Source organism: Leucopleurus acutus, assembly GCF_964270905.1.
Source record: "Leucopleurus acutus genome assembly, chromosome: 10".
In the NCBI taxonomy this organism is placed as follows: Eukaryota; Metazoa; Chordata; class Mammalia; order Artiodactyla; family Delphinidae; genus Leucopleurus; species Leucopleurus acutus.
In genome coordinates this window covers 40,641,437-40,660,448 of record NC_139153.1, presented here as the reverse complement: position 1 = coordinate 40,660,448, position 19,012 = coordinate 40,641,437, and the positions used below count along the sequence as shown (strand labels likewise).

The following is a 19,012-nucleotide window of genomic DNA, read 5'->3' as shown; positions in this document are numbered from 1 at the left end:
TCCACTGCAAGGGGCACAGGTTCCATCCCTGGTCAGGGAACTAAGATTCCACATACCGTGCGTGCAGCAAAAACAAAACAAACAAAAAAAACCCAGCAGCTGATGAAATCCAACATCCTTTCATGATAAAAACACTCAACAAGGGGCTTCCCTGGTAGCGCAGTGGTTGAGAGTCCACCTGCCGATGCAGGGGACACGGGTTCGTGCCCTGGTCCGGGAAGAGCCCACATGCCACGGAGCGGCTAGGCCCGTGAGCCATGGCCGCTGAGCCTGCACGTCCGGAGCCTGTGCTCCGCAACGGGAGAGGCCACAACATTGAGAGGCCCGCGTACCGCAAAAAAACCCCCAATAAAACACACTCAACAAAATAGAAACAGAAGGGAACTTTCGAAAGTTGATAAAAGGCGTCTATGAAAATCGAACATATAACATCAAACTAACGATAAAATGCTAAAAGCTTTCTCCCTAAGATCAGAAAAACAATTTCATTTACAACATTCAAAAGAATAAAATACAAAGGAAAAGATTTAACAAAGGAAATACAAGACTAAAAACTTCAAAACATTGCTTAAAGAAATTAAAGACCTAAAATAAATGGAATGACATCTGATGTTCATTGCTTGAAAGACTTAACACTGTTGAGATAGCAATACTCCCCAAACTGAATGCACATAAAAAATCACAATAAGATACCACTTCACACACACACAGGCTGGGTATTTTTTTTAAAAAGGGAAGGGGAAAACAAGTGTTGGCAAGGATGTGGAGAAATCGGAACCTTCATACATTCCTAGTGGAAACAAAATGGTAAAACCACTGTGAAAACAGCTGGATAGTTCCTCAAAAAGTTAAATAAAGAATTACCACATGATCCAGTAGTTCCACTGCTACATACCCAAGAAGCAGAAAATCACCAAGTAACCTGTACATGAATGTTCATAACAGCATTATTCAAAAGTATGAAAAAGTGGAAACAATACAAATATCCATGAACTGATTAATAGATTAGCAAAATGTGGTATATCCACCCAAGTATATTATTCAGCATAGTACTGAATTACACTATACCATGGATGAACTTTGAAAACACTATGCTGCCTGAAAGAAGTCAGACACAAAAGGCCACACATAGTATGATTTTCATTTATAGGAAATATCCAGAATAGGCAAATCCATAGAGACAGAACGCGGAGTAATGGTCAACAGAGCTAAGGTGAGAAAAAATGGGAAGTGACTGCTTAATTGGTATGGGGTTTTTCTTTTGGGGTGACAAAAATGTTCTGGAATTAGTGGTGATGAATGAACAATACTGTGAATTTACTAGAAGCCACTGGATTATATACATTTAAGTGATTAAAATGAAGCATTTTATATGAATTTTATTTCAATTTAAAAATCACCCAAAACAACAATAAACTTAAACCTACTCAGCAACATATAAATTAAAATAACCACAGAAGTCCTCTTTCTGAATTCTTATGTCTATACGCTCAAAACCTAGATCTAAAAACAGGCATCAGATACCTCACAACTGTGATATTATTAACAGTTATGAGGGGACTTCCCTGGTGGCACAGTGGTTAAGAATCCGTCTGCCAATGCAGGGGACATGGGTTCGATCCCTGGTTCGGGAAAAGGTCACATGTCGTGGAGCAACTAAGCCCGTGCACCACAACTACTGAGCCTGCATTCTAGAGCCCGCAAGGCACAACTACTGAGCCCACACACAACTACTGAGGCCCGCATGCTCTAGGGCCCGCGTGCTGCAACTACTGAAGCCTGCGCACCTAGAGCCCACGCTCCACAACAAGAGAAGCCACCGCAATGAGAAGCCCGCATGCCACAATGAAGAGTAGCCTCCACTTGCCGCAACGAGAGAAAGCCTGCACGCAGCAACGAAGACCCAACACAGCCAAACATAAAACAAAAACGGTTATCAGACAATTTTAAAAATTCTATCATAAAAGGAAGAGATAAAAAAACATACATTAATTTTTTACGATGCAAGTTTCTTTTGATCATTGTACTCACTCTTAAGTGCAAGCAGATCCAATTATTCTAGCAAGCTGATAGGAAAATACAACACCTATTATCCCTGTTCTTGGGGGCAGCAGTGACTCACCAAGCTTCTCTGGCTCATCTGGCCCTGTGCCTGCAATGCAGCTGCTCTCCAAACCATAGGAGGGATCCACTTTCCCAGAGGCTCGTGCTGCTTCTTGTACTTTTTTGACGTGAGCTTCCACCAATTCCAGTGGTACCTCCTCCCGGACTCGAGAAAACTCTTCTGTTTAAGAAGAAAAATGGAACAGTGATCTGGCTTTGCATAAATATTTGCTTCAATGTAAACTAGGTAATATGACACATTAGTGTATCGTGTGTAACCTAGTGACCTTTCTGGAGACTCGATCTGATCTACCCCAGCAAATCAAGAGGGCCAAAGGAGATAAACATGTACAGTAACGAAATTCTATGACTCTATGTTTTACCTTACATGTCACAGTGTCTTACTATATAAACAGGAGATCTTTAAATTTCTATTAGTAACAATCAAAACTGCTATCCAGGGACTTCCCTGGTGGTCCAGTGGTTAAGACTCCACACTTCCACTGCAGGGGGCCTTGGTTCGATCCCTGGTCGAGGAACTAAGATCCCGCATGCCACAAGGTGCAGCCAAAACTAAATAAATATTTAAAAAAAAATAAAAAATTGCTGCCCAAATTTCATCTAACTCTGCTGGCTAGATTTTAATCAAGATAACAATAAGGATAAAAGAACCAGAAAATCAAGAAAGAGTTCTATGGTATGAGAAAATTCTAATAAGAATTATTGTAATCCAAGAATGTTAAATGACTCCTTTTTGCCAATTATATAAAATTCTGAATGAATCACAAAACATACCATTAAAAACCTGTTTTGTCCCTCTAAATTCTTTTTTTTTTTTTAGAAGATGTTGGGGGTAGGAGTTTATTAATTAATTAATTTATTTTTGCTGTGTTGGGTCTTTGTTTCTGTGCGAGGGCTTTCTCTAATTGCGGCAAGCGGGGGCCACTCTTCATCACAGTGCGTGGGCCTCTCACTATCGCGGCCTCTCTTGTTGCAGAGCATAGGCTCCAGACGCGCAGGCTCAGTAGTTGTGGCTCACGGGCCTAGTTGCTCCGTGGCATGTGGGATCCTCCCAGACCAGGGCTCGAATCCGTGTCCCCTGCATTAGCAGGCAGATCCTCAATCACTGCACCACCAGGGAACCCCTGAATTCTTAATAAATGCTCTTAGTTTGAAAATTATTATATTTTAAGTGTTTTAGTTTAAAATGTTATAATACTTCAAATACAACATGGTATCTTCAAGGGGTAATATCCGATTTTTTTTTTGTTATTTACATAACTGAAATGAATATAACAGCCGATAACACGTAAATCTGAGATAAAATTAGCATGAAAGGAAGTATTAAACCATTATCTGAAATTGTTACTCTGGTGAGATGGCTTAAGAAAGTTCATACCCAAAGCCGCTCTGGCTGCAGCAGATGCCACACGAGGATCCACCACAGATGCCAAAAAAGCAACAGTGCTCATGACTGGGTTTCCTGACTGACTGAAGGGGACAGGCTGGTAGGCCAGGGGCCCCAGGGAAGCATCAGAATTCTCAAGGTATGGGTCCTCAATGGGAAGCCTCAAAAAGTGGAGGATGCATTCATCCTGTGTGCGACTTCCAACGTGTTCCGACACTTTGTTCCAGTCATCCTTATACATCTCCAGAGCCTATAATGGAAAAAAACAGGAGCTTTAATATCCGGTAACAAGGAAGTATTTAATGACAGCAGAAGCCTGTGACTGTCCTTTAGACAGACTTTAAAAACAGTAACGAAAATGGTTATACTGTTCATAAGAAAATAGGTAGCTATGATTGCTTTCATTATTATATTAAATTCTCAATCAGTCAAGAAAAATAAATAAAAGGCATGCATATTACAAAGGAAGAACAACTGGTTTTTATTAATACACACATGATTGCTTATATAGGAAATCCTACAGAATCTACAAAAAAAGGTATTAAACTAAAAAGTTTAGCAAGGTCATCAGTTAAAAGGATAATAGAAAAACTCAATTATATTTCCATATATACTAGCAATGAAAATTTTTTAATTGGAAAAAAGTATTTAAAATAGCACAAAAATGAAATACTTAGGAAAAAATATAATGAAGAATGTGTAAGACCAATATGCTGGAAAAAATAAAACATGCTGAGAAATCAAAGACCTAAATAAATGAAGAGATATGCTGTGTTCATTCATTAGAAGTCTCAATATTGTTAAGATGTCAATTCTCTCCAAATTGAACTACAGATTCAATGCAATCCCATTCAAACTTTGTTAAAAATTACGAAACTGATGCTAAAATTCATAGAGCACACACATTTCTAGTTTAAAAATTTTTAACTTTTCAGAGAAAATGCTGAAAAACTCCAACAAAAACAAGAAAAGCAGTCTCCAAGGGGGAGGGAGATAGAACAGTATGAAGGAAGCCACAAATAGGTGGTGCTGAGAAATTCAAGGAATGAATTGGGTAAAAGAATCTCTTGGGGAGCTACTGTAGCTACCAAAGTTACTACTCTCACATGGTTCTATCTACAGCCATGACTCTCCACCAGGGGCAATTGTGTCTCCTTAGGGACAATTGGCAGTGGCTGGAGACATTCTGGGTTGACACAATTGGAGAGGTGCTACTGGCACCTAGTGGGTAGAGGCTGTGGATGCTGTTAAAAATTCTACAATGCACATAAGAGACCCCACAACAAAAAAGCTATCTGGTCCAAAATGTTAATAGTAGCGTGGCTAAAAACCCCACTGTAGAGCCTGATTTGCTAATACTGCGTTAAGATGAGTTCACCATGATGATGGTTCTCTCCGTGTTTATTGCCTCAGTGAATTCTTTTTTAATTTTTTACTTTAATTTTATTTTTTGGCCATGCCATGAGGCATGCGGGATCTTGGTTCCTTGAACAGGGATCGAATCCACACCCCCTGCACTGGAAGTATGGAGTCTTAACAACTGGACTGCCAGGGAAGTCCCACCTCAGTGAATTCTTAAATCTGGACTCCAACTGCTGCTCCAGGCTTTCTTCCTCACTGGAGTGGTACAGGACTCCTCAAAAACCCAAGCCAACAAATCACCTTACTCATTAAATCCCTTGAAAAACAAGGCTAATTCTGGGTATCCTCTGGACAGTCTGTGGCTTTGGGTAGTTCTAAAAGGAATTACTTTAGAAAAAAGACGCAGATTGTAACAAAAAACAAATATCAATCTAGCTCATTAGGGTCCCTGAGGCCCGAAACATACAACTGAGACTCGGAAGTTTCTGATTCTGGGTAGAGATTTTCTTGACATGTTCTAGCGTAACCTTTTCAAACAAACTTATTTTTAAAAGTTTCTTTCTTTATTCATTTTCCTTCAGCCAGAGAAAAAAAGAAAGTTCAGGAAGGTTTTTTCCCAGAATAAAGCTAAGGAACTGTCATGCAAAATTCAAGCCAGAGCACAAGGCTGAGCAACAGTCAAGTTCTGAGCCTGGGCACTGGCATTACATAAGAGGGGCAGACTGAAGAGATGTTTTCAAAACGACATGGTGACCAACTGGCCAGGAAGGAGAAGGATGACATATAGAGAAAAGTTATTAGGAGACATTTTACACTACAAAACACTTTCATTCCTCCTGTCATCACTGGGGTCTTCACCACTGCTTACTTGGATTCTTAGAATTGCCTGTCTCTCTACCCTTAAATTCATCCTTCTTCCTGTTGCTAGAGCGAAGTATGTTTGACACAGGACACCGTCTCTCTCCTGCCTGAAACTATTTCAGTGTTCATCATTATCTTACGGAATTAAGGCCAAACATGACCAGGGCTCAGCTACTTCTTCCCCCTCACCTCCGTACTCTTTAATGCTCCAAAAATACCCAGATCTCACAACACTGTTCCTAAGTACTGTGCCTATGTACAGTTTGTTCTGCACTGGAAATATCATGTACTAGAACCAACACCAGCACCCCACTCCAGGAAGCTGTCCATTATATCTCATCCACCCAGCCCAGATGCGCAGCCACTCCTCTGTACCTCTCATGCTCCAGTCATATCTCTAATTGTGTTTTGATCGGTTTCTGTCACAGACTAGACTATGAATTCCTTAACTCTAGAGACTATGGCCTAGCCATCTCAATCTACAGCATCTGCCACAGTGCCTGAAACATAGTACCCAATAAAATGTGCTCAATTTAACCACAGGTAACTGGACTAAAGAAGGAAAGGAATCTGACTTTTGCATGGCTCCAAACATCAAAAAAACAACCTGGGGAATTCCCTGGCAGTCCAGTGGTTAGGACTCTTCACTTCCACTGCCAGGGACCCAGGTTCAATCCCTGATTAGGGAACTAAGATCCTGCAAGCCAAGCGGCGCGGCCAAAAAACCAACCAACCAAACAACCAACCAACCAAACAAAACCCCCCTGTATTTTAAAAAAAAGGCTTTCCTCAAGACAATTTTTTTTTTTACTGGAAGACATACTCATCTAAAGTGTAATTCAAAATTACACAGGAAGATAAGCAACAAAGATTTACTGTATAGAATAGGGAACTATATTTAATGCCTTGTAATAAAAATAATCTGAAAAATTATATATGTAACTGAATCACTTTGCTGTATACCTGAAACTAACACAATATTGTAAATAAGCTGTATTTCAATAAAAAATAAATAAAATTACACAGGAAAAAATATTTCTTGGGTTGCATATCAAGGCAAAGTAGGTCAAGTGCATGCACACTGTGAGAAAAATCTTTGAGGCTGCTTACTGAATACCTTCTAATGCTATTGTTTCTATAATCTGGCCAGTATAAAATGAGAAACCCATCTACGGATAAACAAATATTAATACGTATCATGGATTTTCTTTGTAGGTGCAAGATTTTATGGCCATTAATTATTTAATACAAAGCATGAGAAAGCAAAGCAGGCATGAGAAAGACAAGTTAACCAGGTAGAACCAACAAGCTCACAGATTCAAGTTTTCTCAATTTCAAAGCCAGGGACAATGATAAATGACCAGGAAGAATACTGTAATCAGTTGTGGACTTAAAAGAAATCGTGAAAGCCTCTTTTTAAAAATCCCCTTAGTCACTATGGAATAGAATGGTGCTATTTCTTCTTTCTGGCACCCTGATTCTATCAATGCCATTTCAAACTGCTGTAAGGACTTCTTATACTGATGATGCATTTTGTGGCTTCTTATACTGATGATGCATTTTCAGGTGAAATACCTGAAATTCCTCACACATTTTACAAATGAAATCTTACTCAAACATGACTCCATCTTCTTGATCTTATGCATGTCTACCAATTAAAGATCTTTTTCAAACTGCATTCATTTGTCCAATGAATAGATTCCACTTTAGTTATTTGCAAAATTGAAATTATGCCCCCAATATTTGTAGGAACACAATAAACTGAACACAACCAAAAACAATAACCTGCAGCATTGCATACAATAACTGTGCTTTGATAAGAAACCATATCAAATAAAGTATTTTTAAATAAAAGTGAACTGTTGTACTGTTGGTGGGAATGTAAATTGATACAGCCACTATGGAGAACAGTATGGAAGTTCCTTAAAAAACTAAAAATAGAACTACCATACGACCCAACAATCCCACTACTGGGCATATACCCTGAGAAAACCATAATTCAAAGAGTCACGTAGTAAAATGTTCACTGCAGCTCTATTTACAATAGCCAGGACATGGAAGCAACCTAAGTGTCCATCAATAGATGAAAGGATAAAGATGATGTGGCACATATATACAATGGAATATTACTCACCCATAAAAAGAAAGGTGTGGCACAAATACACAATGGAATATTCCATACAATGGAATATTACTCAGCCATAAAAAGAAACGAAATTGAGTTATTTGTAGTGAGATGGATGGACCTAGAGTCTGTCATACAGAGTGAAGTAAGTCAGAAAGAGAAAAACAAATACTGTATGCTAACACATATATATGGAATCTAAAAAAAAAAAAAGGTCACGGAGAACCTAGGGGCAAGATGGGAATAAAGACACAGACCTACTAGAGAATGGACTTGAGGATATGGGGAGGGGAAGGGTAAGCTGGGACAAAGTGAGAGAGTGGCATGGACATATATACACTACCAAACGTAAAATAGATAGCTAGTGGGAAGTAGCCGCATAGCACAGGGAGATCAGCTCGGTGCTTTGTGTCCACCTAGAGGGGTGGGATAGGGAGGGTGGGAGGGAGGGAGACACAAGAGGGAAGAGATATGGGGACATACGTATATGTATAACTGATTCACTTTGTTATAAAGCAGAAACTAACACACCATTGTAAAGCAATTATACTCCAAAAAAGAAGTTAAAAAAAAAAAAGCGAAGCATGGGATAGGTTAAAAATAAAAAAAAGTGGTGGTCTCAACAATAATCCTAAATATTTGGGAAGCTGCCTGTGTGATATACTTGTCCGATAAAATGGTATGATTTTGGCGAGGGTAGGGGTAGGCAGACAACAATAAACCCTAATGAATCTTCCAGATTTATCAGGGAGAAATTGACCATGTTTTTGGTTATAAATCGATTAAAAATTTTTCTTCTGACTTCATAGTCTTAAGCTATTAATTACCAATAAACTATAAAAACAGAAGGTGTTAATGGTAAACAATGCTGTTGGGAAGCCTTTTATTTCTCTTTGTGTAAGCACAGACAACACCTGTTGATTCAACAGCATGTTTAAAAGAAAAATCAACCACTGCACAGGTTCCACCTGCAGGAGAGAAAATGCACTACTGTGTGGGGATACTGTGGTTTTCTTGAATATGCTCAGGTTAAACAGTAGCTTCACCATTCTGACCTCACTCTGTATATACTATCCACGAATCTTAATGTAGCAGAGGAGAAAATTTTGACTATCAATGTGCAGCAAGGAAAAGAGCTGACTGACAGGAGCCTGTTGTTTCAGGTAGTGTTGCACAATTTAATTTCTCCCTAGAGCCCACAGATTCTAAACAAGCAATACAAATGCATATCCCATACATTCCCCCACAAATACTGAGAACTTTAAAATTAACATCCATAGCACATATGGCTAGAGAAGACAGCATTGAAATAAATAAAAAGGAGCTCAGAAAAGAAGCTCTTTGCATATCACTGATACTCAATGGACAGATAAGAATAAATTAAAATAGTGGTAAAAACTCAGAAAGAGGGCTTCCCTGGTGGTGCAGTGGTTTAGAGTCCGCCTGCTGATGCAGGGGATGTGGGTTCGTGCCCCGGTCCGGGAAGATCCCACATGCCACAGAGCGTCTGGGCCCGTGAGCCATGGCCACTGGGCCTGCACGTCCAGAGCCTGTGCTCCACAATGGGAGAGGCCACAACAGTGAGAGGCCTGCGTACCACAAAAACAAAAAAAAAAAAAACAAAAAAAAAACTCAAAAAGAACAAATATTTTTGAATTTTGATCCAGAGAGACACAGAGAGAGAGACTAAGAGAATAAGGAAAAGTAGAAGAGGGGTGTAAAAAAGAAAAGGAAGAGTTAATACACCACTAAAACTTCTTAATGAACCACAACTGTTGGAACAACTCAAAATCAAATTAAAGCAATGCAGAAACGTGAGCCATCACCAGGCCCAAAGTATCCTAATGTGTAGCCTGGATACTCATGGAGCACCAGACCCTTTCACAGGAACTGAAAGATCAAAATCATTTTCAGAATAATACTAGGACCTTACTGTCTGTTCATTACGTTGACATTTGCTCAATGGTGCAAAAGCAATTAGTATGACCCCTTAGTATGAATCAAGGCAGTGGCACCATACTGTCCTGTCATTTTATTCTTCAGTGCTGCACACTTGCAGAAGCAAAATAAGCCAACTTTACTTAAACTTTTCCTTGATGAAACAGTAAAAATTAATTTTATTGAATCTAAATATCTTAGCCCATGTGTTTTTAATCTTCAGTGTTATGAAATGGGAGGTACACAAGAGGACTAAATATCAACTTTCAAAGCATGACAGCTGTCTAAAAGAAAAGCACTTGTGATTGAGTTTCAAGTTCAAGTAGCCACTCTTCTCACTGAACATCATCACTAGAACGAATTGCTAACACACCACGGTTTTACAGACACAGATATCTGGCAGACATTTTCTCAAAAATAAACAATGATTCTCAAAAATGTCACTCCAGGGACTTCCCTTCCCTGGCAGTCCAGTTGTTAAGACTTTGCCTTCCAATGCAGGGGGCATGGGTTTGATCCCTGGTCGGGGAGCTAAGATCCCACATGCCTCGCAGCCAAAAAGCCAAAACATAAAACAAAGGCAGTGTTGTAACGAATTCAATAAAGACTTAAAAAAAAAAAAAAAGTCACTCCAAGGAAAACTGATGGTGTTTATTGCCAATGATTAAGTGAAAATTACAATTGTGAAAAATACTTATCTGCCATGAAAGCGTGTTCTTTTTTTTTTTATTTTTTTATTTATGACTGCGTTGGGTCTTCATTGCTGCATGCGGGCTTTTCTCTGGTTGTGGCGAGGGGGGGCTACTCTTCATTGTGGTGCGCAGCTTCTCATTGTGGTGGCTTCTCTTGTTGTGGAGCACAGGCTCTAGGCACGCAGGCTTCAGCAGTTGTGCCTCATGGGCTCTAGAGCGCAGGCTCAGTAGTTGTGGCGCACGGACTTAGTTGTTCCGCGGCATTTTGGGATCTTCCCAGACCAGGGCTCGAACCCATGTCTCCTGCATTGGCAGGCAGATTCTTAACCACTGCGCCACTAGGGAAGTCCCGCTTGTTCTACTTTTTAAAAGACTTTTCTAATGAGATTGGTCACAGTATTATCAAATTAGATTTTTTCATATTGTATCATGAACTGCATCAACATTTGGAAGATCTGCATAATTCAGTAAACCAATATTTTCCAATTTATCAATGAAAGACATTATGCAATCATACATGGATAAAAGATCCATTACTAGGGCAAGAGAGACCAATGGATTCCATACTGCAACTAAGCTTTAAGAAACTATCAGTGGTCAAGTTTTAATGTAACACAAGCATACCTCAGAGATACTGCGGGTTCAGTTCTGGACCACTGAGATAAAGCGAATACTGCAATAAAGCAAGTCACATGGATATTTTGGTTTTCCAGCACATATAAAAGTTATGTTTACACTATACTGTTGTCTACTAAGTGTGCAATAGTATTATATATCTTAAAAAGAACACTGGGGGCTTCCCTGGTGGCACAGTGGTTGAGAGTACGCCTGCCGATGCAAGGGACACGGGTTTGTGCCCCGGTCCGGGAGGATGCCACATGCCGCAGAGCGGCTGGGCCCGTGAGCCATGGCTGCTGAGCCTGCGCGTCCAGAGCCTGTGCTCCGCAACGGGAGAGGCCACAACAGTGAGAGGCCCGCGTACCGCAAACGAGAAAAAAAAAAAAGAACACTGTACCTTAATTTTAAAATACTTTGTTGCTAAAAAATGCTAACCATCACCTGAGCCTTCAGTGTGTAATCTTTTTGCAAGAGTAACATTCAAGACCACTGATCACAGATCACTGTAACAAATATAATAACAATAAGAAAGTTTGAAATATTGTGAGGATTACCAAAATGTGACACAGAGACACAAGGTGAGCAAATACTGTTGGAAAAATGGCACCAACCAACTTGCTTAATGCAGGGTTTCCACAAACCTTCAATTTGTTTTTTTTTAAAAAAAAAGGAGGGACATGTCTGTATCACAGAAGAATATTCATAATTACCTGAAAAGGCCATTAAGATACTTCTCCTGCTTCCAACTACATATCCAGGTGATACCAGACTTTCCTAATATACTTAAACTAAAACAACATACCTGGTAGAAAAGCAAATATGAAAATCCAGCTGTATTCTAGTAAGCCAAATATTACAGATTTGCTAAAATATATAAATGCTACACTTCTCACTAATATCTTTTTTCAAAAGATATTTTTCATAAAAATGTTAATTATGTTAACTCAAAAGGGGTTCACTGTTATTTTAAGTGAATTAAATATTCTTCTCAGTTTTAATTTTTAGTTTAAAAAATACTGATTAAAAATATATATATACTGATAAAGTCACATAAATTAAAACTCTCTGGAGTCCTCAATAAAAATTTTGAGAGTACAAGTGCTTCTTGAGCCCAGAAAGTTTGAGAACTGCTGACCTAGCCTAATCTTTTATTTGATACTTGATTTCTGAATTGCATATTTTATACGATATCAAGTTTCGATCAGATGCAGTACTCCAGTGAAAGGGAGCGCTCTTCCTCCATAAATTCACTGCTCTAATGTTACAGTTATAATTGGTGTAGATGCTGCCAGTAATTACCAGGAGCAATCATCAACTTCTTCCAGGTTGAACCCAGTATTGAAACTAGAAAGCCATGTATTTGTTTTCCCAGGATCACACGCAGTACTAGGTGTTTATGAGACCCATTTGATCAGTGAGATAGAAAGGAAACACTGATGAGGGGCTTCTGGGAAAGCTTTTCCTCACAAGAGCCCAGGAAGAGAAGTCCCCAGGTACCTTTTCCAATTCTCTTTCTGTTTTAAATAGGGATGAGAAGTCTGGAACTACCAGTCTTCCTGTGACCAGAACACAAAGAGACAGAATGTGGACAGCTACGGAAGGCAGAACAAAACAACAGAAAAACTAGGGACCTGATGATATAATTGAACAGTGGAAAGAATCTTGGAATTGCCAATCTGAAGAAATCTAGTTGAACAAAAAACCAAAGTTCTTTTGGTTTAATGTATTGCTCGTCAGATTTTCTGTTCCATGTAGGCAAAAGCATTCCTAACATATTTAACAATAAACTTCCTCATTTGGTCCTAATTCAGCTCCCACACATACTATCCACAAATACTAAGTAGTGTCATGAAGTCTCCATTTTACCCCAACAATTGTTGTTCTACAACTAAAGACAAATAGTCCTTCTTTGGAACTGGTTGATAAATATGAAACCAAATACTCTCTTTTTCCTACCCTTCAGAGGAGAAATAATTCTGAGATCTAGTTCTGTAAGAATTTGCAAGAATCTCTAAAGACAACGAAATTAAAAAAGCATTCAATATGCTGACTGACAGAGACACGATGCATAATCATGGGCTTATCACAGTCTTCTGCTTTCATAATCAAGATAATTTTTTCAATGGCAGGTATCTTCATCCACTTTTCAGAAATCCTTTTGGGAAATACGGAGGTTGTACACTCAATTGCATACAAGCACTAGGGAACTAATCTACAATGACTGAGGAGGGCTAAGTTAAGAAAATTTGGACTATGAAGAAATGCCCCATTTCAAAGGAACATCTGCTACCCAAGGCCAGCCAGCTAATTATTGCTATCTGAGAATAAGGGCCCGGAGTTGCCAGATCTTCTAATTTTGGAGGAAGAGTTAGATGTCTAGATTGCTTTGGAAAATCTGCAATATTTAATTGTTGGCAACAGATTTAAAACAAAAAGAACCCAACCTGAGCCAAAATAACACATATCCAGGCTTGATCTCCCCTACTGACAGCTAGCACATCAACTCCAGTGTGATATTTAAACTGCAACAGCCCAAGAAAATGCTATTAAAACTCATTACATGGATTGAAAATTTTCAGGATAAATTCCAAAGGTATATTTAAAATGCTAGTCACAGAAAGTTAGCACCCATCTCATATGAATAAAGGGGCTTCATCACTAATCTGCTTACCTCCAGCAGTAGAAGTGTCTCCTGTTCAGTCCATTCTCTTCCAGCACTAGCACCTTTACTCTAAAGATAAAAATTCAGAAATTATTTACTCATTCCTAAAGGTTGAATGGAGCTCATCAGGATTCCCTTCTAAGTTCTGCAGACCGTTTTCTGCAATCCACCAAAGTAAGTCCCTGAGTAACAAGAATAAAACACATAAGGAACCAAAACTCCCAACAGAAAGGCTGGCTTATTTCAAAGATTTCTTGCTATCTACCAAGGAGTCATGGACTACTTAGACATTAGACATGGATTACTTAGACCACTTATTTCTATCATTTATAAGAAAACCAAGTCTGTGTTGTGTAAAACCAAATCAACTGACTCATACTTCTTGATTTGCAGATTCTACTCCATTCATGAAGAGGACTGGCTGTGTAGTATACTTGATATTATTCTTTAGCCACATATGTTACTAATTCAAAATACACATTCTAACATATTATCCCTTCTCTGAAAATTCTACTTTGGGAGATTACAATTTAAGAAATGAAAACTTCTATAGTCCATGATTCCTTTGTGTCAATAAAGTTTCTCAGTTCATTTGACTCAACCTTTCTGCACGACTGTGCTATACACTGCAGGTAAAAATTATGATTTATTAGGTCTCCATAATATTCAATCCATATCATTATGAAATATTTGTTCATTTGCAAAAAATGTACTAAAAATAACTAGTCTTGGGCTTCCCTGGTGACGCAGTGGTTGAGAGTCCGCCTGCCGATGCAGGGGACACGGGTTCGTGCCCTGGTCCGGGAAGATCCCACATGCCGCAGAGCGGCTGGGCCCATAAGCCATGGCCGCTGAGCCTGTGCGTCCAAAGCCTGTGCTCCACAACGGGAGAGGCCACAACAGTGAGAGGCCCGCGTACCGCAAAATAAATAAATAAATAAAAATAACTAGTCTTTAAATACAGAATAAGAAGAGGAATCTAAGAATTGCAGGATTAAAAGCCTAAAGTATGCCTTTGTGAGGAAGAAAAGATGTATGTAGCTTTAACTCCCAATACACTGCTCAGACTCCTTGAGGATTACTTTAAGAGAACCAAAGGCTACTCTTTTTTATTTTGTTTTTGGCAGCATGTGGGATCTTAGTTCCCTGACCAGGAACCCAGGCCCTTGGCAGTGAGAGCTAACCACTGGACCGCCAGGGAATTCCCCCAAAGGCTACTCTTAATGAACAAACATCAGAAGTGACCATCAATCAGATATGGAGCCCTGAGTGGAACAACATTCATCAATATTTAATCTAATTTCTGAAAAAGAAGACCCAAATATAGGGCAGATCTGTATAACCTAGACATGAATGGCATTTACTGGGTAGGTCCACAGCAACCATTTCCCCACTTCTCATCCACAAAGCATAGAAAGGATTTTCCCCATTCCTACTGGCTTAAGTCAGTTAATGTTTCTCCTCTTGATTACAACTTGAGTAACTTCATCAGGGCCAGGGTTTCTACATGATTTTAGAATTTCTTTCTTTTGTATTTATTGAGGTAAAATATATGTATAACAAAATACACAAATCTTATGTGTACAGTGTGACTACAATTCTACTTATAATACCCATGTAACAACACTCAAATCAATACTGAAAAGCACCCCCCCTTAACCTCCAGTTGTTAACAAACCACAAAAGTATTGATACACACTATTCTGAATTCTACAATCGTAGGCTAGTTTCTGTGGATCTGAATTTTATAATAACAAAACCATTCAGTATGTAGTTTATGGGTCTGGTTTCTTGTCCAATATTATGGTAAGCAGATTCAACCTCACTGTTATATAAAGAAGTGAAACATTTCATCTCTGTATAGCATTACATTGTTTGAATAAACCACAATTTACCCATTATATTATTTACAGTTTTTGACTATCCTGGATAAGGCTGCTATGGATGTTCTCGCACATTCTTTTATAAACCCATTTATCTGGTCTATATAGCCAGAAGTTGGATAATTGGGTACATACATGTTTAGCTATAATCGTGTTCTCTACACTTTTACTTTCTGGAAGAACTTATGTAGATTGGTATTATTTCTTCCTTATGTGCCTGGTACAAATTCATCAGCAGAATCATCTGGGCATAGAGTTTTGTTTTTAGGAAGACGTTTAACTACATATAGATATTGTATAACAGTGTATAAATTATACACTTGAATAAGGTGGTTCAAGTATATAATTTCTAGTGGCTGCTCTAAAAAATTATCACAAACTTGGTGGCTTAAAATAACAAAAATTTATCCTCTCACAGCTCAGGAGGATAGAAGTTCAAAATCATTATGACTGAACCAAAATCAAGGTGTTAGCAAGGCAATGCTCCCTCTGGAAGCTCTAGGGGAGAATAAATTCTTTGTCTTTCCTTCTTCTGGTGGCTGCCCCAGAATTCTTTGGTTTGTAGCCACCTCATTCCAGTATCTGCATCCAAGATCACATAGATTTTACAGCCTCCTCCTGTATGTAAAATCTCTATACTTTTCTCTTATAAGGACAAACGTGATGGTACTCAGAGCCCACCAGAATAATACGGGATTATCTCATCTTAAAAATCTTTAACTTAATCACATCTGCAAAGGATCTTTTTCCATATAAGGTAATATTTACAAGTTACAGGTATGAGGACCTGATTTCTTTGGAGGACATTATTTTTAACCTAATATGTCAAGTTATCTCTATCCTGGGAAGACTTTTATATCTTCGTTTTTCAAAAAAATATATTTATTTATTTGGTTACACTGGGTCTTAGTTGTGGCAGGTGGGCTCCTTAGTAGTGGCTTGCAGGCTCCTAAGTTGCAGCACGCAGGCTCCTTAGTTGTGGCATGCGAACTCTTGGATGCAGCATGCATGTGTGATCTAGTTCACTGACCAGGGATTGAAGGTGGGCCCCCTGCATTGGGAACACAGAGTCTTAACCACTGCACCACCAGGGAAGTCCCGACTTTTATATTTTGTTGCTTTCAAGGGATTTGCCCATTTCATCAAAGTGTCAAATATATTACCACGAAGTTGTTAAGCATATTCTTTATTGCCTTTATATATAAGTAGAATCAACAGTGATGTACTCTTTCATTCCTGATCAGGGATTTGTGTTTTCTCTTTTCTTCTTGATCACTCTTGGCTAGAGGTTTATCAAATTTATCGATCTCTTCAAATAACCATCTTCTTATTTTATTAATCTTCTCCATTGTTTTCCTATTTTTGGTTTCTAGTTTAATTTTGCTGTGGTGAATCAACCACATTCATTCCATATGTATAAAATCATACAACCACACTGTATAATTTCAATCATTTAAAACTTATGATACTAATTTTATTGCTCAGAATTGTGTACATTTTGTTGAGTATTCCCCGTGAATTTTATTATTATTATTATTTTTTTTTTTTACTTTTTGGCTGCACTGCGTGGCATGTGGGATCTTAGTTCCCTGACCAGGGATCGAACCCACGCCCCCTCCAGTGGAAGCGTGGAGTCTTAACCACTGAACCACCAGGGAAGTCCCCCCAAGAACTTTAAAACAATGTGTTTCTGCTATTTTGCAGAATCTTCTATGAATACCAATAGACCTTATTGGTTGATAGTGGTGATGTAGGTCTTTTATACTCTTGCTGACTTTCTTATTTGTTCTATCAATTACCGAGAAAGGATCGTTGAAATCTCCAACTATACTTGAGTGTCTGCCTATTACTCCTTTCTGTTCTGTCAGTTTTTGCTTTATATGTACTTTGAAGGTCTTTAATTAGGTACATATGTATTTAGGATGATTGCGTCCTCTTGATTAATCAATCCCCTTATCATTATGAAACACCTCTACTTCTGGTAAAATAAGTTGTTCTGATGTCTACTACTTTTATAAATATTAATATGGTGATTCTGGCTTCCTTTTGTTTAGAAGGTATGTCTTTTCCCACTCATTTTCTTTTAGTCTGTGTCTTTGTATTTAAAGTGGGTTTCTTGTAGACAATACATGTTTGTCCTTGATTTTTTTAAACCAATTTGACAATCTCTGCTGCTAAATTGGAATATTAAAACCATTAATGTTCAATTCTATACTACTATCCCTATGGTCAGATGTAAATCTTCCATCTTGCTATTTTCTATTCTTCCCATCTGTTCCTTGTTTCCTTCCCTCTTGTGGAGTAACATTTTTGTGAAGTATTATTGTTTTTATTCCATTATTGGCTTATTAGTTATGCATCTTTAAATAGTTAATCTAAGATTTACAATATCCATCTCTAAACTGTCACAGTGTACTCTCAAATAATATTTTAGCACTGTCACATATAGTGTAAGAACTTTAATACAGTATACTTCCAATTCCTTTTCCTGTCCTTTTAGTGATGTTTGGTCTTCAATATCAATATGCTGTGAACCTAAATACATATTGTTATTTTTGGTTTAAACAGTATTATCCTTTTAAACAATTAAAAATAAAAGGGAAATGTCTTTAATACTGACCCATATGTTGACCTCTTCTGGCACCCTTTATTCTTCCATGCAGATCCAGTCCCCTCCCAAAATGCTTTATCAAATTATTAGTTTACCCTATAATCAATCCTTCTCAACAATTTCAGAACTTTACAACAGTTTAACTCAATTTATTCTTCTTCTGCCTTTCTGCTATTTTTGTCATTTCTACATGTTACAAACCTCCTAAAATGTTCGTTGTTTAAAAAGTCTACATTCCTTTATATTTAACTGCTTATTTACACTTCTCCATGCTCTTTATTCCTTCTCTAGCATCACGTGCTTCCATTTGGAATCATTACCCTTCATCCTGAAGAACTTCCTTTAGTGTCCTTACATTGTGAACTAGTGATAACTGCTCTACCTTTTGAATGTCTGTGAACGCCTTTATTGCACTTTCTACTTTGAAAGGTATTTCTACTATATACAGAATTTCAGTGACAATTTTCCTTTCAGCATTTAAAAATATTATTAAACTGTCCACTGGTTTCTATCATTTCTGTTGAAAAGTCAGGCATCAGTTTTATCATTGTGCCTCTGAATCTAATGTGTCCTTCCCCAACCCCCCTGCTCCTTGGCTGATTTAAGATGTTAGCTTTAAGAGTTTAAGCTCCAGGACTTCCCTGGTGGTGCAGTGGTTAAGAATCCGCCTGCCAATGCAGGGGACACGGGTTTGAGCCCTGGTCCGGGAAGATCCCACATGCCGCAGAGCAACTAAGTCCGTGTGCCAC

General features: G+C 38.4%; 1 protein-coding gene across 3 annotated transcripts in view; it reads right to left on the bottom strand.

Annotated features, from left to right (window-relative positions):
- SMARCC1 (SWI/SNF related BAF chromatin remodeling complex subunit C1) overlaps positions 1–19,012 on the bottom strand; it is a gene marked incomplete at its 5' end in the record, with an annotated part of 178,823 nt that overhangs the window by 65,711 nt on the left and 94,100 nt on the right. For all 3 annotated transcript variants that reach the window (XM_082847256.1, XM_082847255.1, XM_082847257.1), the window contains 3 exons: positions 2,123–2,284; positions 3,503–3,761; positions 13,779–13,838. In XM_082847256.1, the coding sequence (XP_082703382.1) occupies positions 2,123–2,284; positions 3,503–3,761; positions 13,779–13,838 (481 nt within the window). The remainder of the gene's footprint in view (positions 1–2,122; positions 2,285–3,502; positions 3,762–13,778; positions 13,839–19,012) is intronic.